The sequence below is a fragment of the Neofelis nebulosa genome, chromosome 13 (genome assembly GCF_028018385.1).
Source record: "Neofelis nebulosa isolate mNeoNeb1 chromosome 13, mNeoNeb1.pri, whole genome shotgun sequence".
NCBI classification, from domain to species: Eukaryota; Metazoa; Chordata; class Mammalia; order Carnivora; family Felidae; genus Neofelis; species Neofelis nebulosa.
The window spans coordinates 66,010,448-66,031,350 of NC_080794.1; the positions used below are offsets into that span (position 1 = coordinate 66,010,448).

General features: G+C 39.9%; 1 protein-coding gene across 7 annotated transcripts in view; it reads right to left on the minus strand.

The window, feature by feature from the left end:
- Window positions 1-3,807: 3,807 nt before the first annotated feature.
- Window positions 3,808-20,903, minus strand: part of NT5C2 (5'-nucleotidase, cytosolic II) — a 101,431-nt gene continuing 84,335 nt past the window's right edge. For 3 of the 7 annotated variants that reach the window (XM_058697642.1, XM_058697643.1, XM_058697645.1), the window contains 14 exons: window positions 20,732-20,755; window positions 16,258-16,349; window positions 16,064-16,121; window positions 14,932-15,025; window positions 14,020-14,073; window positions 11,365-11,448; window positions 10,274-10,315; window positions 9,063-9,170; window positions 8,725-8,791; window positions 7,853-8,023; window positions 6,488-6,539; window positions 6,301-6,361; window positions 5,994-6,170; window positions 3,808-5,219 (listed from right to left, as the gene is read on the minus strand). In XM_058697642.1, coding sequence (XP_058553625.1) covers window positions 4,983-5,219; window positions 5,994-6,170; window positions 6,301-6,361; window positions 6,488-6,539; window positions 7,853-8,023; window positions 8,725-8,791; window positions 9,063-9,170; window positions 10,274-10,315; window positions 11,365-11,448; window positions 14,020-14,073; window positions 14,932-15,025; window positions 16,064-16,121; window positions 16,258-16,349; window positions 20,732-20,755 — 1,321 coding nt within the window. In that variant the 3' untranslated portion in view covers window positions 3,808-4,982. Of the gene's footprint in view, window positions 5,220-5,993; window positions 6,171-6,300; window positions 6,362-6,487; window positions 6,540-7,852; window positions 8,024-8,724; window positions 8,792-9,062; window positions 9,171-10,273; window positions 10,316-11,364; window positions 11,449-14,019; window positions 14,074-14,931; window positions 15,026-15,755; window positions 15,912-16,063; window positions 16,122-16,257; window positions 16,350-20,731; window positions 20,756-20,903 lie in introns of those variants that run through there. The other 4 variants (XM_058697644.1, XM_058697641.1, XM_058697647.1 and 1 more) reach the window with 3 other exon arrangements.

A 20,903-nucleotide genomic window follows, 5' to 3' on the forward strand; every position in this document is an offset into this window, starting at 1 on the left:
AATAAAAGTAGAGGTGATTTTCCTAAGCTTTCCCTCGGCATCCATGGGGTACCTGTCAGTTCATTACTAAGCTTTACCATGAAGAAAGCTCTGGGGTTTCTAGTTCATAAAACAAATTGTGCTGCCCAGCCCTTTTTCTCAACTTAGTACTTCTGAGGCAGAGATAGTGACCAGAGGGGCTTGCAGAGAAAGTGGTACAAACTGAATGACTTTTTCATAACCTGGAGTTGATTTCTGAAAACTTCTTTTGTACTTTTTAGAAGTATTTCGATAGCGATGATTCTTTAAAGCCAAAAGGTTGAATCCTACCAGATGCCTAATAAGCTCTTGCTTTCTAAGACTGTTCCATCCTTTTCTGTCCAACATCCTCCCATTTCTGCTCATACTGACATGTCCCAGAGCAAAGGAATGGTTCATAGGGCCCTTTCTCTGGGATATTCTGTTAGCATGCCATCTCCCTTGGTGGATGACTGCGAGGCCTAAGGGTGCAAGGGGGAATCAGCTGCTGGAGTTCTTCATCGAACTGCTTTTCCTGCTGGGGTGCTCATGACTGTGGAGTGCTCACACAGTAGGCCAGCACAGGATGGGAATATTTAGATTGAGCCAGCTTCCCTGCTACAATTCTGCTACATCATTGACTTGAGGGCAGTGGGTCCAATAATGAAATTACTTGCTTCAAAATAGCCCTACCCACAAGTCAAAGATCACCTCTGGTGAGAACCCTCTCAAAAAATTGGACAATAAGCATCTTTTTTTAGTGTTGAAAGGTTTGCTTGGCAAATCTTTCCAACTATCTCAGGAACTTCTGAGACTCAGGACTAGTGCTGCCTTTCCTGGAGAGAAAGTGCGCTCAGTTGCTTGGGCTCCAGTGCACGTGGTGAGGTTTATCTTGGCCTGGCCTCTTCAGGCCTTGTCTACAGCACTAACCAGACATGGCTTTGGGAAGAGCTTAATGGGAGAGCAGACCATTTGGGGACCTATTTGTACCTGATAGGACTCATGAGGAAATCTAATCCACCTTTTTTCTAATAATGAAGCAAAGGTATCTCTGTAGGAAGAAATAGACTAGACCAAAAACTGGTTTAAATGAGAAAACACAAATTACCGGGGCACCTGGGTGGCTCAGTTGGTTAAGCGTCTGACTTTGGCTCAGCATGGTTCGTGGGTCCAAGCCCCACGCTGGGATCTCTGCTGTCAGCACAGAGCCCACTTCAGTTTCTGTTCCCCTCTGTGCTCCCCTCTCTCTTCCCCTGCCCCGCTCTGGCGTGCACACTCTCAAAAATAAACATTAAAAAAGAAAATATAGGGGCGCCTGGGTGGCGCAGTCGGTTAAGCGTCCGACTTCAGCCAGGTCACGATCTCGCGGTCCGTGAGTTCGAGCCCCGCGTCAGGCTCTGGGCTGATGGCTCGGAGCCTGGAGCCTGTTTCCGATTCTGTATCTCCCTCTCTCTCTGCCCCTCCCCCGTTCATGCTCTGTCTCTCTCTGTCCCAAAAATAAATAAAAAAAAAAAAAAAAAAAAAAAAAAAAAAAAAGAAAATATAAACTACTTAGAGTAACAGCAAGCTTGAGATATGTGTTCAATTGGGAGTACTTTTTGCGTTAAACCTCTTCAGTGGAACTTTAAAACACTGTAGGTATTTTATTTTTGAAATTGTGTTATCCTTGTTGGAATAAGATTGCTGTGGCTTTGGGATGAAGATACTGTGTCTGACAGTAGGGAAAAATGGGTGAGATTGCTAGGAAAAGCTGCCTTGTTCATTCTGTAAGTGAATGCTGTTTTTTTTTTTTTTAAGAGGATTTGCTTTCTGCTATTTGCACATACTCAGTGGTAGGAACAGTGTGAAATGCCGGTTCATGTTAGTGGAGGTGCAGGATGGACGATGTGGGTTACAAGTCACCTGGCTCTGCTTCCCAGGTGCTGTACATGGCCTCTCTGCTGTTGGATGGTAGTGTATCGTTTTTCTTTTATTTTTAGGGCTGCTCCGGTACCTCCATGGTAGAAATTTCATTCTAAGGTCCTTTCCAAGTTGCGTATCATTTGAAATGTTCCATTTGAGGAAAGATTTTAAGTGCCCTATGCTCTAGTCACACACACACACACACACACACACACACACACACACACACAAAAGTCATGAGAAACCTAAATATTGAGGTATAAGCTTCAAAACCAAGTGAGGAATTGGGCCATGGACTGACTGTATGGCAATAGCTGGGCCACAGTTACCGTTTTTCCCACCATCAAGGAAAGGTTAAATAGTTTCCATCACACGGAATGTGTACAAAGCTCCCACCCTTAATGCAGACTTAGATATGCACTTGTTTGTCTCAGGCTATTTGTGGTGAGTAAGAGTATTTTTAAATGCTCTGTCAGCCTTGGAAAAATTGCAGGGCTTTAAAGTTGTTGACAAAATATTTCTTAAATAAATAAATCTGACTTAGAAGTATCTAAACATGAACAAAGTACTCTTAAGTCTGACATGTCACTGCAAGTGGCTTTTTAAAGTAGTTGCTTAAAAACAGTAACGGGACTAAGGATTTGTAGCTCCAATCATAACTTGGGAAGGGTGGCTTGAAGGGCTTGCTTTCTTATTTTAGGTCTCAGCAGAACTATGCTTATGGGAGGAGAAAATCTAAGGTTGAAACACCATAGAGATGAATGTAGGGGGCAAGTCCTCTTAAAAGGGAACCCAGCAGGGCTGGGGTCTGCTGCACCCGCACCTAGCTGCTGGGTGTGCCAGGGGCCCTGTCAACCCTGTACAAGTTCAGTCTAGCACCCAATAAAGGGTGTCTGGTGCTTTTCAAATACCCAGGGAAGAGATTTTGAAGAGTTGGGAGAACTGTGTTCTCACCATGTAACACACCTCAGGTTTAAAAAACAACAAAAACATTAAGTTCAGCCTCCTTAACTATTGGCCACAGCGAAACTCACATTCATGTTTTAGCAAGCTCAATTCTATCTACTCTGAGTGTCTGCCCATGGACCACCTAAACACTCTGTTCTGCGTCTTCTATGCTTATGGAATCCTGGCTCTTCAAGATAGGTTTTGCTGGTCCTGAAAAAAACCTCTGATCAGCAGTGGAATTCTTCTTCCAATTGTGTTTCTTCCTTTTTGATCTTTGGACCCACTGTCAGATATCTGACTTTTAGAAACTCTTACACAGGTAAGATCTTATGTGAATAACACAATACCAAAAGTGTGGTAAATTAAAGCAAAGTGATCATAATGGTCCTTGCTTTAAAAGGGAAAATATGTAAATGTTCCATTATAAGTTAGCTCTGCAGCTGTAGCCACTTAAATATTTGGCTTTGAGCAAATATAAGACTGTGCCAAACTGGGCACTAGCTCCACTTGAATGAGAATAATAGCTGGGGTGACCACAAACACACTCTCTAAAATTTTAAATGGGGACAGCATTTAACTGCTATTTGCAACAGCATTTGTAACCTGATCACTGTTAAAGTAGCGTATATTCCTAGTAGATACCAGTTAGAAAGTTTCTTGGCATGACGTCATACATAGACCATGTATCCTGAAAGTGGTGATATAACATGGTCTTGGCTATGTTATTACTGAACTGTGTTCCCTATCAAATAATTTTTAGAAAGTCTCACCTCATAGTCCTGTACTAAAAAACTTGACATGAAAAAGTTTTGAGGACTATTTAAGTGCTATAAATTTAGCCATCAATCATGCTATACTATACCTTCCTGTAGAAGAATGTCAAATTGATGGCACTAGCCAAACCTACACCCACCTAAAGATCAACGGTTATTAAAGTTGTGCTACAGGAAGGGGTCAAAGTCAGTATTAGAAATATACTTTATTGAATTCTAGAGCAACTAATCTACCTTCTGTGTTCACCAGGAAGAATGGAAGGAATATATAAAGGTTAAAGGGAAAGTCTGCACTATTCAAATTGCTATAGCCACTCTGCCGACGGCGAGGCAGCCCGGTACCCTCTAGGACACAGTAACAATCCCTTCTTGTTCAAAATAACAAGTGATTTCTCTTGGGATTCTGAAGTGCATTTATTCACATGATTGTGCCCTCTGCTTTAGTAAGGTTCTGACTGATAGAACCCTCTTCCCATCCTCTCATGCTTGACTGTGGAATACAGTCCACTCTAGAGGACAGGGAAGGCCGGAAGTCTGGGCGGCACGAGCCACACTGGCCCACGCTAATGACTTTACTCAGTTATGCTCTTTCACGGGGCTTGCTCCTTTGTCCTCTTTCAGCTGAATTCTTTCTCTAGATTTACTCCAGATGAGAAAAAGACCGCTTTTGGATAACAAGCATTTCTACTATCAAAAAAATGTAAGATTAGATGAAGACTTTTACCTCAAGACAGAATCACTGCAGTGCATTCCAGGCAAGCCCTATAGCAAACCAAACACTTGTGCAAGACCACTGAAGCCTGCAGTCTGCCCCCAGGCACTGAGGACACTTCAAAGCTTGTAAACGGAACCTTGACCTTAACAGAAGACCACATTTGGTAATGGAAACAATATATTTCTCCACTGACATACAATACTGTGTAATGCACTGAAAATTTCAGGATGGACTTTGGAGTAAGAGCACAATTTGTAACATATCATTTTCAGATCACCTCTTCGTTCCACTTGGATACTCTTCACTAGCCCTGGTATATCCAATATATACTGAGGATGAAACCAGACAAGGAAATGGTGTCACAAGCCACAATGGAGCCTTCTGCATGCAGTTCAGCCCGGCTTCACCCTTGCTTTCTTCCAATACAGACTCCATTACAATTGTGAACCATCTGCAGAGTGCAGACAAACAAAACTACTAAAAAGTATCTCTCTATGATTAGAATATTTTAAGGTCTTCAGAAACTTCGCACATGTACCTTTGATGGAGCTCCCCCACCCACCACTAGAACGCAAACAGGGATATCCTTTGCTCCTGGAAGTCCTGCCAAAACGTGTTTAATGGATGCTCAGTTTTGGTTTTCCTCCTTATTCTTCCTCTTCTTCCTCCTCTTCATCATCATCTTCATCATGGCAGTGTGTAATTTCCTGGGGGGCCAGTGGGAAGAGGTTGGGGGGTTTAATTTCACTAATCGACCGGGTCAACTGGTGCCGCTTGTAATCAGTATCTTTGAAATCAACTGATGTGCGGTTCCGGGTAGCAAGAGGGGACTCCATCTCATTAATATCTACATGTGTATGTTCCACCGTTGATTCATGAGGCATCTAGAACAAAGTCAGAAGGTCAGAAAGCAAGTGGAGTGAAACAGTTTCCCAAATCCTAACTCCTTCTCCCTCGGTTAGGTGGTTGTGCAGAGACAGGTCTATAATGGATCAAAGGCCAAGCCAAATTAGATACTTCAGCATCTTCCAGGAACTACCTTCCTCTCATCCTCAACTCTTAAAACAGCCCAGATCTCAATTATTAGAGCCCGAAACTGGAAAAGATGGGGGGAGAAAGATTCCTATTTCACAGCAAAAAAACAGTCCTGCTATAGATCAGTATCTGAACACAGCACTATAAAAACTGCAGTGCTCACAAAAGAGGAAAGTCTTCACTACTCAACTTTTAATATGACAAATTTCAGAGTACACTTATACCCTATGCCATTACCTATACCTTCTCAAAGATCCTTTTTGGTGCAAGCATGGAACTTGGTTACGGGCTTTTGCACATTAGGAAAAAAAATGCAAATTAGGAAAAAATGCCTGGGTGGCCCAGATGGTTAAATGGCCAACTCTTGATTTTGGCTCAGGACATGATCTCACCATCCAGAGGATCGAGCCCCGTGTTGTGCTCTGTGCTGACAGCATGGACAGTGCTTGGGATTCTGTCTCTCCCTCTCTCTCTGCCCCTCCCCAGCTCTCAAAATAAACATTAAAAAAAAAAAAAAAAAAAGACCCAAACTCTCCTGTGCCATCCCACAAAGCTGGCTGCAGCTCTCAGCCGTAAGTGTCTATCTTTATTGTAAAGAGCAGCCTAAGACTGTGTCAACTCACCAAGACGTGGGCAGCTCTGAAGAGGTAGCTGAAGGGGTAATAGAGCAGGTTGATGAAGGAGGCTGCATAGAGGTCAGCGTACCGCATCACCTGGCTGGCGAAGAGGGTCTGTCGGGAGCCACTGCGGAACAGGCTCCCCATCATCCCATAGCACATGTCCATGTCATGTGTTACTTTCTACAACAGACAAGAGACTGAATTCTAGTAGTTGTTGGGTACTGGCTATGTGCCTATCCTTGTATCACAGGATAAAGACAAAAATCACAACTTTATTTTCCAAGATCTCTCCCAAATCCCATTTGGATACCTTAATACGTCTCTGGATGGAACTAATGTCAGGGCGCTCATTGCTGCTGCTATCAAGGTGCCTGGAGGCGAAAAAAGAAAACTCCACTGAAAATCTCTGGGAAAGAGGTCTCTTAGACCTAGCTGATTCTCAAAGAGGTAGATGGTTTTAGGGAAGAAATGTTTATCTTTAGAATCTGGAAACTTACTTGTAGAGTTCAGCCAAGAAAATATCCAAGCTCTGAAGCTCTTCGAAAAGTGCTAAAGTTTGGAAGGAAAAGAAAAATGTTTTCAACAGAAAACACTCAGGTTTTAACTCTTCCTGAAACTAACAGGCTGCAGCTATGACTGAAAGGTAAAGCTATGGTGAGTGTACAAAATGACTTTATTCTCCTGCTTCAGGAAAACCCACTCCTGCCCTGCTTGGGATCTGGCAGCAAGTGAAAGCCACGATTCCTTCTTCTACTTCAACACAGCTAGCCACAACTCTTCTTTCCCAATGGATGCTGAGTGCTAATTTGTATCCCATTGGAGGTGTGTTGCAGCAAAACAAGTGTTAACAGTCCCATTTTCAGATCAAAGAATGAGGATTAGGGGATGTGTCCTGAGTCACAAATCCAGGAAACAGAGCCAAATCAACTAGACTGACAGAATTTCAGAGGTAGAAAGTTGAAAACGGGCATGAAGGACCAGCCAGAAAATCCCACCAAGGACAAGCAACAGCCAGCAGCTGTTGCCGGTTTTGTTGGGGCTCTGGCCTTTCTCAACCTGGGTTCCCCAGAGAGAAGCCCTAATGTATATACTGTTTTAACAAATTTTCTTTACCTACCGAGAGTCACCTAATCAATTTCTCTGTTCTGTGGATCAGATGAGGAGCCTAGGTTGAGAACGGTTGTTACTTGTATCTTTATATACACATTATTCCAGTTAAGTCTCAACTTTATAAAGTAGGTATTATCCTCATTTTCATATTTGAGGAAACTAACAGTAACTTGACTAAGGGCATGAAGGTATTAGGTAGTAGAGCTGGGGTAACTACCTGACGCAGTACCTCTCCCCACACTGTGGGTGATGCTAGCTAGGACTGGCTGGAGAATTTACGGGTCAAACGGGTTTACATAACTAGACCTACAGCTCAATTCCATGTACAGTTCAGAGGATACAATTTGGCCTCATTCTCTACTTCTCAGAAGAGCAGGAAAAAAAAAGGGATGTAATTACTACTCAAAGTCATCAATGCCCCCAACATCACAGAGGCTGGTGGCAGAGGTATGTGTGGTTGGAAAATACGGGACTACAAAAGGAAGTGGAATTCACAGTTTAGTTGCTATAGTAATAGAATTCAGGATAGCAATATTCTGTCCTTAACCCTGAAAGAATGCAAGAGAAAGGCTGAACACCCGAACCTCTCCTATTTCCTCAAATTCTGGAGTTCTGTAAAATATCTGGCTGGAGGGAAGTATCTTTGACTACCTCTGCCTCCCCTCCCTTTCTCCCCACATATGAAGTAATGAGTTCATCCAAGAGGACTGATTCATACAGCTGGATATAAAATAAGAGTAATGGCTCCTTACAGCTCTTATCAGTCCAGACGTGCAGCTCCTGTGCAAGTTCAGGAATCACCAAGAAAGTTCGCCACCCTTGTCGTTTCTTTGATTTTAAAATGTCCCCAAAAATGTGATCTCCGATATACAAAATGTCCTTGCCCTTAGCTCCCAAGAGATCACAGACTGTATCAGATGAACCTGAAACAAGGGAATGAACAATGGGAAAACAAAAATGTCTCCATATTAAAAATGAGAATTCTAAGTACCATAACCATTAGATACTGTACTGATTAATTTTATTCTTATGCAAGGAACAGACTAGAAAAAGGGCTCACCTTAAAGACCCACCATTGTTTTTCTTTCATCATTCCTTTTGTTGCCTCTAACGCAAGGCCTTCAGCTCCACTGTGCTAACCAGAGCTCTTGATAACCAAATCCAAGAGCAACAAAACTACATGTCTCAGCTTTAGTAAATATAATTCTCCCAAAGCACAGCCATTTCTCATCACAGAAGATCTGACATTAATTTTGTTTTGTTCAACAATTTCTCACTGCAACGAAATATGCATCAGTGTCCACAGGGGCTCCTAGAGGACCCCTTTGAGAACCACCTCAAATCATTCCAGGACACTGAGAAAAAGTCTCAAATACGTAAAAGGATGAGGAAACCCTGATCCTTTTAGTGAAAATCAAAGATTCGTTAGGACATACTAACAACTTCTCAAACCTGTTCTCTCTGACTCCTACTGCATTAGCAGGTGACTAAAGCAGTTACCTTCAGGAGACAGTATCTTCAGAATACTAAAGTATAACTGGCACTCTGCCAGGAGGACACCAAAGCTTTCACGATGAAATCTGAACAAAGACTTAAACTAAATAAAGGGAAATCTGTGACTCACCTCCTGAGTAGACGATGCCATGTTGTAAGGGGCCTGTGTAGGTACCAATTTTCAGCTTGCCAGTTTTCTGTGAGAAGAGAAGACTTTCTAATAATTTACTGTTCTATCACAATCTCCACCCAAAATGCAATCTGGATAGGCATCTAAATGATTGGCACTTTTGAATTATATTCTTTTGAAATTATTGGGCTATCTCAATTAAGATTAAAACTCTGAAATTCAAAAGAAAGATATGGATAATAAATTAAAAATACCTGTTTCCTTAGGAAGAATAAGAGTGGGAAAAGGAGAAATACGAAGGACAATGTGCCAGCAGACAGATCATCCTCTTGACTTACTGTGTCCACCTGACGCAGTACTGTGCCTTCTCCAAAAAAGAGTGGCTTCCGTGCATCCACCAAGATCAGGTCAAAGTAGGACTGCCATGGTCGATGGGAGCTCCCAGGCTGATGAGGTTGAGAAACAGCAAAAGCCAAAACATCACTCCTAACCCTTGAGGCACTAATATTTAATCTCACTCAAATGTAAGGAATGTAGACATATTAAGTATACACAGAAGATCCCACTATTGTATTGAAAACACAGTGTGTTAGCGGCCATATTCTTTTGGAAGCAGGCAAGGTGAAAATATAAATTAACACATTTTAAATCATTTCCTCTACTAACATTTCACAGCAATTTAACATATGAAGGAAAGTGTCCTCACACTCTGAAATAGGCAAAAAAGGCTCAAAGGGTTGTGAAGGAAAGATGCAAACTGATATTCAAGAAGACAGTTTAAGAAAGAGGCAGATCAGCATCAGAACTTAAGTATACAAACTAACATGGAAATGTTACTAGCAAATTTTATTGGTTATGTTCTCAGAATAATGGCTCTAGGTACACATTAGCCTTTGGCTCATACTGGAGGCTCGTCACGGCACTAATAGAGAAGTTATGCCCATTAACATGCTTTCTATCCTGAAGTGGGACCAGGGTATTAAACTTGTAAGGTCAAGCTGTGCTTTTGGGTGACCTTTTCAAAACAGAGATTTACTGATATTTAACCAAAGAAGGACTAAATCCCACAAGGATGTGACTAGGCTGCAATGAGTATTCCTTAAATTTAAGTGTAGCCACACTGTGGGAATGAAGACTTCTCTGCTAAATATCAAGGTTAACTGTTCTTGAACAAAACTCAGCAATAACTAAGAGTAGTATCTAGAAGTTGCCAAGAATATACATATCTTCTGTTTCTTTTAATCATCTATCTTCCTCAATGTGAAAATTCCTTACTTTGCCATACGAACTTAGTAACTCCACACAGAACTTCTTGGCCGTAATTATTCTGATCCCATCCTACTAAATAACACAAATATCTCCCCTTTATTTCTATCTACTATGTTTTCAAATCTCTAGCAATGTTAAACTACACTAGCTCCTGCATTGCTTCTAAGGTTAATGAAGATTTCTAGAGGAGTTCTGACAATTCCTGACTCTTAATATTCCAGGATCACTAAATGCATTCGTTATTACTAAAAGCAATGGTCTGTTAAGTTACATATAGTACCTTGGGGCCATGTGGGAAATCGAACAGGTAAGTCATAATTTTCTGGAAAAAAAAAATCCAACATCAGGTCCATATACTACTTTTGCAAACAATATGCAGCACCTAAAAAAAACTTCAAACCCAACCTTTTCATATGACGTGTCTTTTTCAATACAGGATTTATCACATTCTTTTTTCCCCTAAGTTTATGAAATCATGGCAGCTGAAGCCAGAAATTAATGCTTCAACATAACAAACTACAGCTGACATTCTCAGTAGGACATAGGCTTCTAGGATGTAATTTTGTACACTTCATCCATATATCCCTACCAAATCCTCTTAACGGACTGGAATACATATTTGGAATTGGTATCTGAGGTCAGGGCATCGACAAAACTAATGACTCACATGGAAATAATATACGTTGGCCTCCTTACTATTTATTGTTTCTAGACTAACCAAGCCAATGAACCATTAGATTTGTTGGCTTTGTAAGACTGCTTACTCCAACAAATCACCAGATTTCTAAATCAAGATTCTGCATGAAGAGAACTGCAGAGCATTGGGCTTCTTGCTAGTACTATAAGCCTGTAACTGTCTTAGCAAAAATAAGATGAGGCTAAGGAGTTAAACTTGCTTTTCAACATGCTTTAGTCCTGGCAAAGAAATGTCTAAGTTAAAAGGTAGTAAATTTTGATGGCGAAGAGTCCAAACATCTTTGCACCATCTTCTGCTATCTGGCTCCCAGCAGCAGGGAGGGCATTTACACATATGCAGTAAATAAATGTGTGACTTCTCAAGTTGATATAAACGATGCACCAAAGAGACACAGAAGCCTTTTTAAAATCACAAATATTTTAAACAACCTCCAAATTAAAACCTTCAAGTAACCAACTGTAATCAGGGAAAAGTCAAAAGAAATATTTAGAAAAATTTGAGAACCACTCCAATGTGGCCCTTAAGCTATATATTCTTTTTCCACTCTGCTCTCAAAATGATATGGCAAAAAAATACCCTCACTTAACGAGTGTCCTCATGATCTTCATTCCCAGTTCCTTAGGCCAAAGTAACTCCTCTGTGTAAATAAACAAGTATGAACATTAGGCACTTACATCTGTGTATTTATAGTCACTGTTGGTGGCAAGAAACACTTTCCCTACTTCCTTCATTCGACTCAGAAGCAAAGGCAGTTTTCCCTGAAATGTAATATGATGATGAGTGAAACACTAAACCACAAATACACAGTCACTTCAACTTTTGTCTACCTGAGTAAGCATAGGGGATGCGCTTTGAGGGTTGGTTGATTTCAGAGTTTTACATTTAAAAGACCACATTATCACTACACGTGAAGTATTAAGCAGTATACATGGTGTATATAACATATAGGTGTATATATAAAATGACACATACAGATGATATGCTTATTAGATATATTATTAAATATGCTTATTAAAAACACCTTGGGGCACCTGGCTGGCTCAGTCGGAAGAGCATGCAACTCTTGATCTCAGGGTTGTGAGTTTGAGCCCCACACTGGGTGTAGAGATTACAAAAAATAATAATAAATTAAATTGAAAAATAAAACCATCTCTACCTTCCTCACGTTTGCCTCAGGAAGGAGTTTAAATTACTTTGTAATCTCTTAAAGTATATGAATGAGGTATATTAAAGGTGAGGAGAAGCTGATTTTAAACATCACCAGCAAAATACAAGGAGAGCATAAGATATGGCTTCCCTGTGTAGGCTTTTGTCTTGTATACCTTGTAGAATGAAATGCCATGTGCAGGATGGAACCTAGAAATGCTCAGACCCATCTGCAGACACATGAGGAAATTCTAACTCCTGATGAGACTGGAAAGAAAAGCAGCTTTTCCTTCTCTCACACTAAATAGGTTCCTTCACTCAAATTCTCCTGGACCTCTTGTGAACCCCTCAGTGTTCTCTCTTGAAAGAAGAGTGGAATTAGGAGTGGAGGGGAAAAAGGAAGTACAAAGACTGAAAACACTAAGAAATCTGTATCAAAGTACTTTGAAAAAAATACTGCATTCCACTACTCATAGTCTGTGAGAAAAGGAAGTATCTCATCTTGGAGCTGTGTTTCCTTCTTACATTAAAGTAATTCCAAATTTTTGCACCACTGGTTGGAATGCAAATTGGTACAGTCACTCTGGGAAACAGCACAAAGATCTCTCAAAAAGTTAAAAATAGAACTACCCTATGATCCAGCAATTGCACTACTATCCAAGGGATACAAAAATGCTAATTCAAAGGGGCACATGCACCCCAATGTTCATAGCAGCACTATCGACAATAGCCAAATTATGGAAAAGGCCCAAATGTCCACTGATGAATGGATAAAGAAAATGTGATTGATTTGTGTGTACATACGTGTACACACACACACACACACACACACACACATACACACACACACACAAAATGGAATATTACTTGGCAATCAAAAAGAATGAAATCTTGCCAAATATTTGCAACAACATGGATGGAACTAGAGTGTATCATGCTAAGCAAAGTAAGTCAGAGAAAGACAAATATCATATGATTTCACTCATGTGGAATTTAAGAAACAAAACAGATAGACATAGGGGAAAGGAAGGAAAAATAGGATAAAAACAGAGAGGGAGGCAAACCATAAGAGACTCTTAAATATAGAATAAATATAGAAAACTGAGGGTTGCTGGGGGTGGAGGGAAGGGGCATTAAGGAGGGCAGTTGTTGCGATGAGCACTGGATGTTGTATGTTAAGTGATGAATCACTAAATTCTACTCTTGAAACCAATACGACACTATATGTTAATTAAACTAGCCTGATTTTTCCCCCATATTCTTCATCTAGCTTCCCTTAATATTAAAGGTCTTACTTATACATAGTACAATGATCAAAACTAAGAAATTAACATTGGCACAATTCCATAAACTACAGATTTAAAAAATTTACTGTATAAACTTGGACAAGTTATATATAACCTGTGTTCCTCAGGTTTTTAAAAATTTTTTTGTTTTTGTTTTTGAGAGAGTGCAAGTGGGGGAGGGGCAGAGAGAGAGAATCTTTGTTTTTTTTTTTTTTTTTTAATGCATTTCTGTCTTTTAGAGAGAGAGAAAGAGTGCAAGTGTAAGCAGGGGAGAGGCAGAGAGAGGGAGAGAGAATCCCAAGCAGGCTCCATGCTATCAGCACAGAGCCCAATGTGGAGCTCAATCTCATTAACCGCAAGATCATGACCTGAGCCAAAATCAGGAGTCAGATGCTTAACCAACTGAGCCACTGAGGCACCCCAGAGGGAGAGAATTCTTAAGCAGGATCCACACTCAGCACAAAGCCCAACGCGGGGCTTGATCTCACAACCATGAGATAATGACCTGAAGTCAAGAATCAGACACTTAACCAACTAAGCCACCCAGGAGCCCCCGTCAGCTTTTCTACAAAGCAGAGGTAACAATACCTCATCACTCAGGGTTATATGGAAGATTAAAGGGCATGTAATCACTTAGTACAGTGATGTACACACAGTAACTACTCTAGCTGCTATTATCATTAGAGCTAAAAAGACAAATGATATACTGGATCTTCTTGCCAAGGAACAAACAGGGAAAACTACTAAGACCTATGTTCTGGCTGAAAATTCCTGGTGATTGTACTTGACATGTATTATATCAAGACAAATTAGTATCTTCCTTTATCCATTTCATTATAAATAGGTTTGTTATTGATTTCCCTGATTTGCAGATCTATTTTCCCCTTTATTACTTACATCTTTGACTACATACTTCTCAAGATTTTCAACTGTCTTTTCCTTAAGGGAGCCCTACAGGAAGAAAAAAAGGAAAATAAGAACAAAATCAGTTTTTAACAGTTTATACTACTATCAACCCAAATGCATTTTTAAAATTTTTTTTTTTTTCAACGTTTTTTATTTATTTTTGGGACAGAGAGAGACAGAGCATGAACGGGGGAGGGGCAGAGAGAGAGGGAGACACAGAATCAGAAACAGGCTCCAGGCTCCGAGCCATCAGCCCAGAGCCTGACGCGGGGCTCGAACTCCCGGACCGCGAGATCGTGACCTGGCTGAAGTCGGACGCTTAACCGACTGTGCCACCCAGGCGCCCCAACCCAAATGCATTTTTTAAGTATTTACCAAAATGGAAAGTACATAGAGATGGCCATGATAAAGCAGATGTGATTTGCTGCAACTCTGCCTCCAAAAGGTATTTAAAATATAAAACCATGTTTATTTTAAACAAGAAATCAAAAGGTATTTCATATTTTATTCAGTATAATTTATAGTAAGTATAATTTTAATTAGTTAATGTATTAGTCAAACAGGAGGTATTTGGAAAAAAACAAACAATAATCATCCTCAAAGGTAGGGGGAAGTATAATCTTAATACTAAAATCTCTTCTAAGTTTGGGAAATGAAAACTGAAGTAAGAGCTGGAAGCCAAGCAGGATCACGGGAGGAAAGATCAGCATAACTTCCGAAAGTAGGACAAAGACAAGAAGAAAAGTATTCTAGAGAGCTGTCACTAGGGGGCAAATCCTTTTTTTTTTTTTTTTTTTTTTTTAATGGAAGAAAAATTCTGCTCTATTTGCACTTGTAAAGTTAATGTCAGACCACAAGACACAAGCCACAGAGTGAACAGGTGACGCAGCAGCTCCCAGGTACCTTGTAATGAACCCAGTCAACAGCATCTCTTACATCCTGGAACATACTCCGGTAAGACATGAAGAGGTCCCCATCTTTAAATCCTGTTTCACAGCTATACAAAGATGAAAAAAAACATGACAGGGAATCCAAAAGAGGGTAAGTAAAATGAATACCAAACATTGCCCAGGGGACCCAAGGATTCCATGATCACATGGAAAGACTAGGCTAATTAGGAAAATAATTACTCCCTAACAAAAATCCATTTTGACAACCAGAAAGGACTACAGTGTTCAATGGAATACAATAATTGTGAACAAATACAAAGTGATAGAACAATATATTGAATGAAACCTAAAAGGTCAGTTCCAAAAATATCATGTTCTTTTACTCATCACTTTTAAGAAACAGGTTCCCATCAAAGAAACATTTGAAACTTAAAATTGGTCATTTAGGTGCTCTTCATCCTGACTCTTCTGATGTTTTCTCTAGGTACAAAGGTATTGCCTTTTTTCTATTTAGCTTAGTGACTTGGTGCCCCACCAGATTTAGTGCCTTGAAGCGGATAAGGCCTAGACAGGATAAGTTAGCCAACTCTGACACATACGGCTGAGCTTTCAGCAATGGTTATACAATTTGCCCTAAAAAGGATAGGATACCTTGTTCAAGACTTAAACAAAATTTTACTTTGAGGAGGATAAACCATATTTACTCCTCAATCAAATCTTGCTGGGCCTGGGAATGAAACTAAACTGTCATCGTTGAATGGCTCCCGGGTAGCTGCTGTGAAATGAGTTGGGGGGTTTTAGTGTAATTCTGCTTGGACAGATAATCATCACACAAACCTCCCACTCAGTTGTCACAATTAGCACCTCTGCTGGCCGTCTTCATTCCCAGGAGAAGCCAATCAGAAGTGGTCCCTTCCAAACATGGCTGCAGCACACTGGCAAGGAGAGGGGGCCGTGTGGGAGGTGAGAGCCTGCATGGAGCTGCTGGTGCTGTCCCATCTCTCAGGCTGGCAATGTGGCATCTCTCACTAGCACTAAATTCACTTCAGAAAAGCAGAAAAGACCTACAATGGCCAGTTCTCTAAAACCCTGTACATTAATTTAAAAAAATCAATTGGAAAAAGAAAATTACACTATATACATACCTGGTATATCTAGGACAATTAGTAAAAAAATCTACTAGGCAAGCCAACAGGTAGGTCTCTGAAAAATGAAGAACAGATATTCATAAACATAAATGAAATAATTCAAACTTATTTCATTATCTCCCTTGAGCAAAGACAAATGATCATGAAAAGAAGAGAAAGCATCCATATATATAAGCACAGAATGAGTCTACCTGGTAGGTTGAACAGTGTGTTCAGAATGTAAAATCTTTCAGTGTCATCCCGCTGGATAAATTTATTTGGATACTGCTCTCTAGTTTCTGGTCTGAAAGAAAAAATTTAAATTAACTGACATTCAAAAAATGAACATTACAACCATGAGAAATATTCATCATTCAAAAATTCATTCAAATATTTTGGTGGCTACATGCAAGGCAGGGTCTAAATATTACATGTGAGTAGCTATGAAGATAAACAAGCTCGGGTTCCAGCCCTTAAACAGCCCTCGGTCGGCTAAGAGAAGTGAGTCACATACACAAACAGTTATCACAAAGTAAAAAATCACAACTGCCACAAGAAAGTGCAGAGAGCTATGAGAAAACTGAGGAAGAGGAGACCATTTCAACTTAAGGGGTAGAACAAAGTGAATGTGGGTGTGAGAAGAAGGAAATCTAGCAGGGATTCATGAAAAAGGTGGCACAGAAGCTGGTCCTTAAAGGCTCAGAAGATCCAATTCAGAAACTAGTCCAAACTGGGTACAGACAGGGGAGCAGAGGAAAATAAAGCTAGAAGGATGAATTGAGGCAGATCATGCTGATATCTTTCACTCAGAGGCACTCAGAGTGCCATCGACAGGTTTTTGGTGCCACTGACAGTCTTTACACAAAAGGATAAAACCATCAGAGCTAAACTGTAATAATACTCCATTAGTAACAGTTTTAGGATAAAAAGGAGAAAGAAATGTGATCTGTGGCACAAATGGCTACAAATTCTTTCCATGCCTTTGTAATGTGTGACTTTGCAGTTACTCCAGCTAAGAGGCTCACTCTCTCTCTCCACCCTCAAATAAACGTTTGAACAGCAGCAACTAGGGATCCAGGCAGAAACTCTGAAAACACCTGCATATTGGGGCGTGCTTACTCTTGCTGCATTTGGACCTCAGACTGCTGTGTGAGTGAGAGAGATAACCTGCTGGAGCATAAAGGCTACATACAGAAATGAGGAACGCCCACCACCGGCTGCCAATTGCCAGACATGTGAGTCAGGCCATTCCAGATCAGCTGAGCAACCCCAGAATTGCCCAGCTGACTCTCAGAATTTTAAGCTAAATAAAACAGTCGTTGTTTGAAGCCAACAGGCTTTCAAGTACTTCATTACGCAGAAAAACTAACTGACACAAAAGACTGGGAAATCAGTTAAGTGGTTATTGCAGTAGCCTAGATGAGAGCAGGAAGGGTCTCTCCTAGAGTGATGGGACAGGAAATTAAAGGGAAGCATTAATCATGAGAGACTACCAAGGTAAAATGAATTAAGACCAGGGGACTGATTGGCTGTGGCAGATGAGGACATGAGAATCAAAGATGATGCTCACATAAGGATGTCTCTGAGAGGGTAGGGTGGTGGTACCATTTACAGAAATATGAAAACTGAATAACAAGTAGGTGTAAGAGGAGTTTTATTTTGGAAAGTAAACAGATTTTTATAGGTGATTAATTAGAAACAAGGTCAAAAACTTAAAACAGAGATTCAGACTTAAGAGAGAACTGGGATCATCTACACATAGGTAAAAGGTGAAGCCACGAAGACTGTTATAGTGGATAATAAGGTCACTTACGGTGCAGAGGAAAAACAGAAGACTGAAATAGACCCAAGGAGAACATTTAGGGTTAAAAGGAAAAAAGCCAGCAAAACAGACAGAAGTTGTTAGAGATGCCCAGGAACCTTGGAGAGTGAAATGAAACACTCCAAGAAGTTGAAGGGGACAGCATTAATTTAAAAAAAAAATGTAGAGAGAAACCAAAAGGGAGAAAAACTAAAACATAAAAATGCACAATCCTCAGGGCACCTAGCTGGCTCAGATGGTAGAGCATGCAACTCTAGATCTTGGGGTTGTCAGTTCGTGCCCCATGATGGGTGTAGAGATTGCTTAAAAATAAAATATTTATTTAAAAACTGCACAGTTCTCACAATGAATATATAAAGATAACTAATCTAAATAAAGGACATCAAATTTAAAGTTTGTACTCAGTTTGTAACCTGGTAAATTCCTGCTTGGGTCTGTTAACTACCAATGGCATAAATTCTAGTTAGGAAAAGAAAATCACATTAGCTCCCTGTCTTAGTCACCCTTCTGAAATAAGAGTGCCCAGTAAGGAATAACTTTGTAGAATATCTCATTTTCTAGCCTTCTAAGATTTTCTGTATTAAAAATTAAGGTGGAAGGGAATAGTAATGATATGCTTTCCTCAGTCGGGTTTAGTAAGATGCCACTGTCTCCTTAGATACACTTTCCTATTCTCTCCATCATTAAAAAGTAATTCCTTTACATAAGGATAGTTAACAGTTATTTATTAGGCAATAAGAGCCCAAATGACTTATAGAGTTAGCAATTACATTCTGTTTAAGTTAAGTGTTGGGCGCCTGGTTGGCTCAGTCAGTTAAGCATCTGACTTCAGCTTAGGTCACGATCTCATGGTTTGTGAGTTCAAACCCCACTCTGAATGAGCATGAACCCTGCATTGGGTGAGCACGAGCCCCACTTCAGGTAAAACATTAGCCCTGCTTTGAGTGAGCCCCACTTATTTATCTCTCTCTCTCTCCCTCCCTCTCTTTCCCCCGCTCTCTGCCCTTTGCTCACTTCTGCCCTCTTAATTGTCAAATCAAGCTAGCATGTATTTAAAATAAATATTAACTGGGGGCAGATAATGTATCCCAGAAGAAGGAATGCTAGACTTGGGAGCTGGGAGGAAAACTGTTATGGACTACTGTACTGCTAACTTTCTGTGACTCGTAGAAATAAATATGTGATCTCAACATTATCCCATCCTAGAACTTTAAAGGCCTTTGCCCCTGTCCAAAAAAAGAGGCCCCAACTCATTGGCAAGGTGTGTAAAGCAATTCCTGATGGAGCCCTAACCTCCCTGCCAGCCTCATCCACCAGTATGCTTCAATAGCTTGTTCTTTCCCTCTCTCTCCATCCTCAGCCTCTCTTTCTCCACAGGCTTTTCCTCTGGATTCTAAAGACTGTAGAGTGTTAAGTGCTATTTGAATGATTCTGCATTACTCATAAATGGCTTATTTTTGAGGCACCTGGGTGGCTCAGTTGGTTGGGCGTCCGACTTCAGCTCAGGTCATGATCTCACAGCTCATGAGTTTGAGCCCTCCATCGGGCTCTGTGCCAACAACTCAGAGCCTGGAACCTGCTTCAGATTCTGTGTCTCCCTCTCTCTCTGCCCCTCCCCTGCTCATGCTCTGTCTCTGTCTCAGAAATAAATAAAAACATCCAAAAAAAATTTTTTTTAATAAAAAAAATAAATGGCTTATTTTTGAAACACTACTAAAAATACTTCCAAAGGAGCTATTTGGAAACGTTATTAGTTTATTTGGGGAAAGAAAGAAGATCTGTGGATCCTGAGTTAGTAACACTAATTGCAGTACTCATTTATAGAACAACTTCCTTTCCTTTTCCTCTCTGACTACCCCTCTCCATAACACAAAAATCCCTTTTCAGACATTAAAAAATAGAACCTTGGTTCATCTTCATTGAGATTTTGAATTATGGTACAATATCCATTTATAAAATAGCTTAGGCTGCTAACACTATTTGCAGTCACTTCACATTCTAAATCCTGCCTCCTGATATTCATGGATCTTGAACAAACCCCTCATGAGAGGAGCAGTGAAAGAGAGGGAGATATAATCACTGGCCTGCCCAGATGTGTCGAGGTGGGGTGTTTACTTCACACTGTTTGCACTATGTCTATGTGGAAACCTTTGAGCCTATGTAATTCCAGCTGAAAAATCTTATATCAGATGCTTCAGTTCCAAACAGGGCATTGCTGTGATCTCAGATTTAAATGATATTCTGGTATAGTTTCAGTTAGCTTGTGCCTCTTATCACAAAAAGTAATTACCAAAAACACACTCTCTCTTTAAAAATTTCAATCCAGACTGTGTGGTTTTTACTATTTTGCCTTTGAAAATAATATATAGGAAAGTTATACAAGAGACTGACAGATAATCTATTTTGGTTTTAAGTGTTGCTCTGTGCCTAATGCAGTATCAGTAGTAAATTAAGTAGTATAATTAAGTAGTATAATAGTGGAGAAAATATATAATTGCAAAGTTATGAGGACAAAAAATGTCAAACTGTGGTATTGTGATTTTTAAAGAAAAAATTGGGATGTTTCACCAAAAAATAGTAGACCAAAACATTGCAGACAGTAAATTTTATCTACTATTTACTAAGGCAGAAAGTCCGAGTTAGGGAGAATGGAAATATTCTGATTATGAAAATAAAGCTTATTCTAGTTTTAAATATTATCACCCTATTTTCATTTTTAGCCTGTTTTTAAAAAATTTAACCACATGATCAAGTATCTGAAGCTATTCATTAGAATATAAAAAAATCATATATTAGCTGTTAAAAATCTTAGTCATTTACACTGTTGTAATTTTACATTTTTCAAAGCGCTTTTATATACATACCTCTTCTGAGCAGCTACCTGAGAACTGTATTAAAAAGGAGAAAATAAAAATCTTAGAATTGCAAATAAGTCAAAGCCACTATAATTCTTTTTGGGCAAGTTTCAGGATTAGCTTTGTTGGATGCTATATAATTAGAAACCACTTAATTTACACAAAATGTAACTGCTAACTA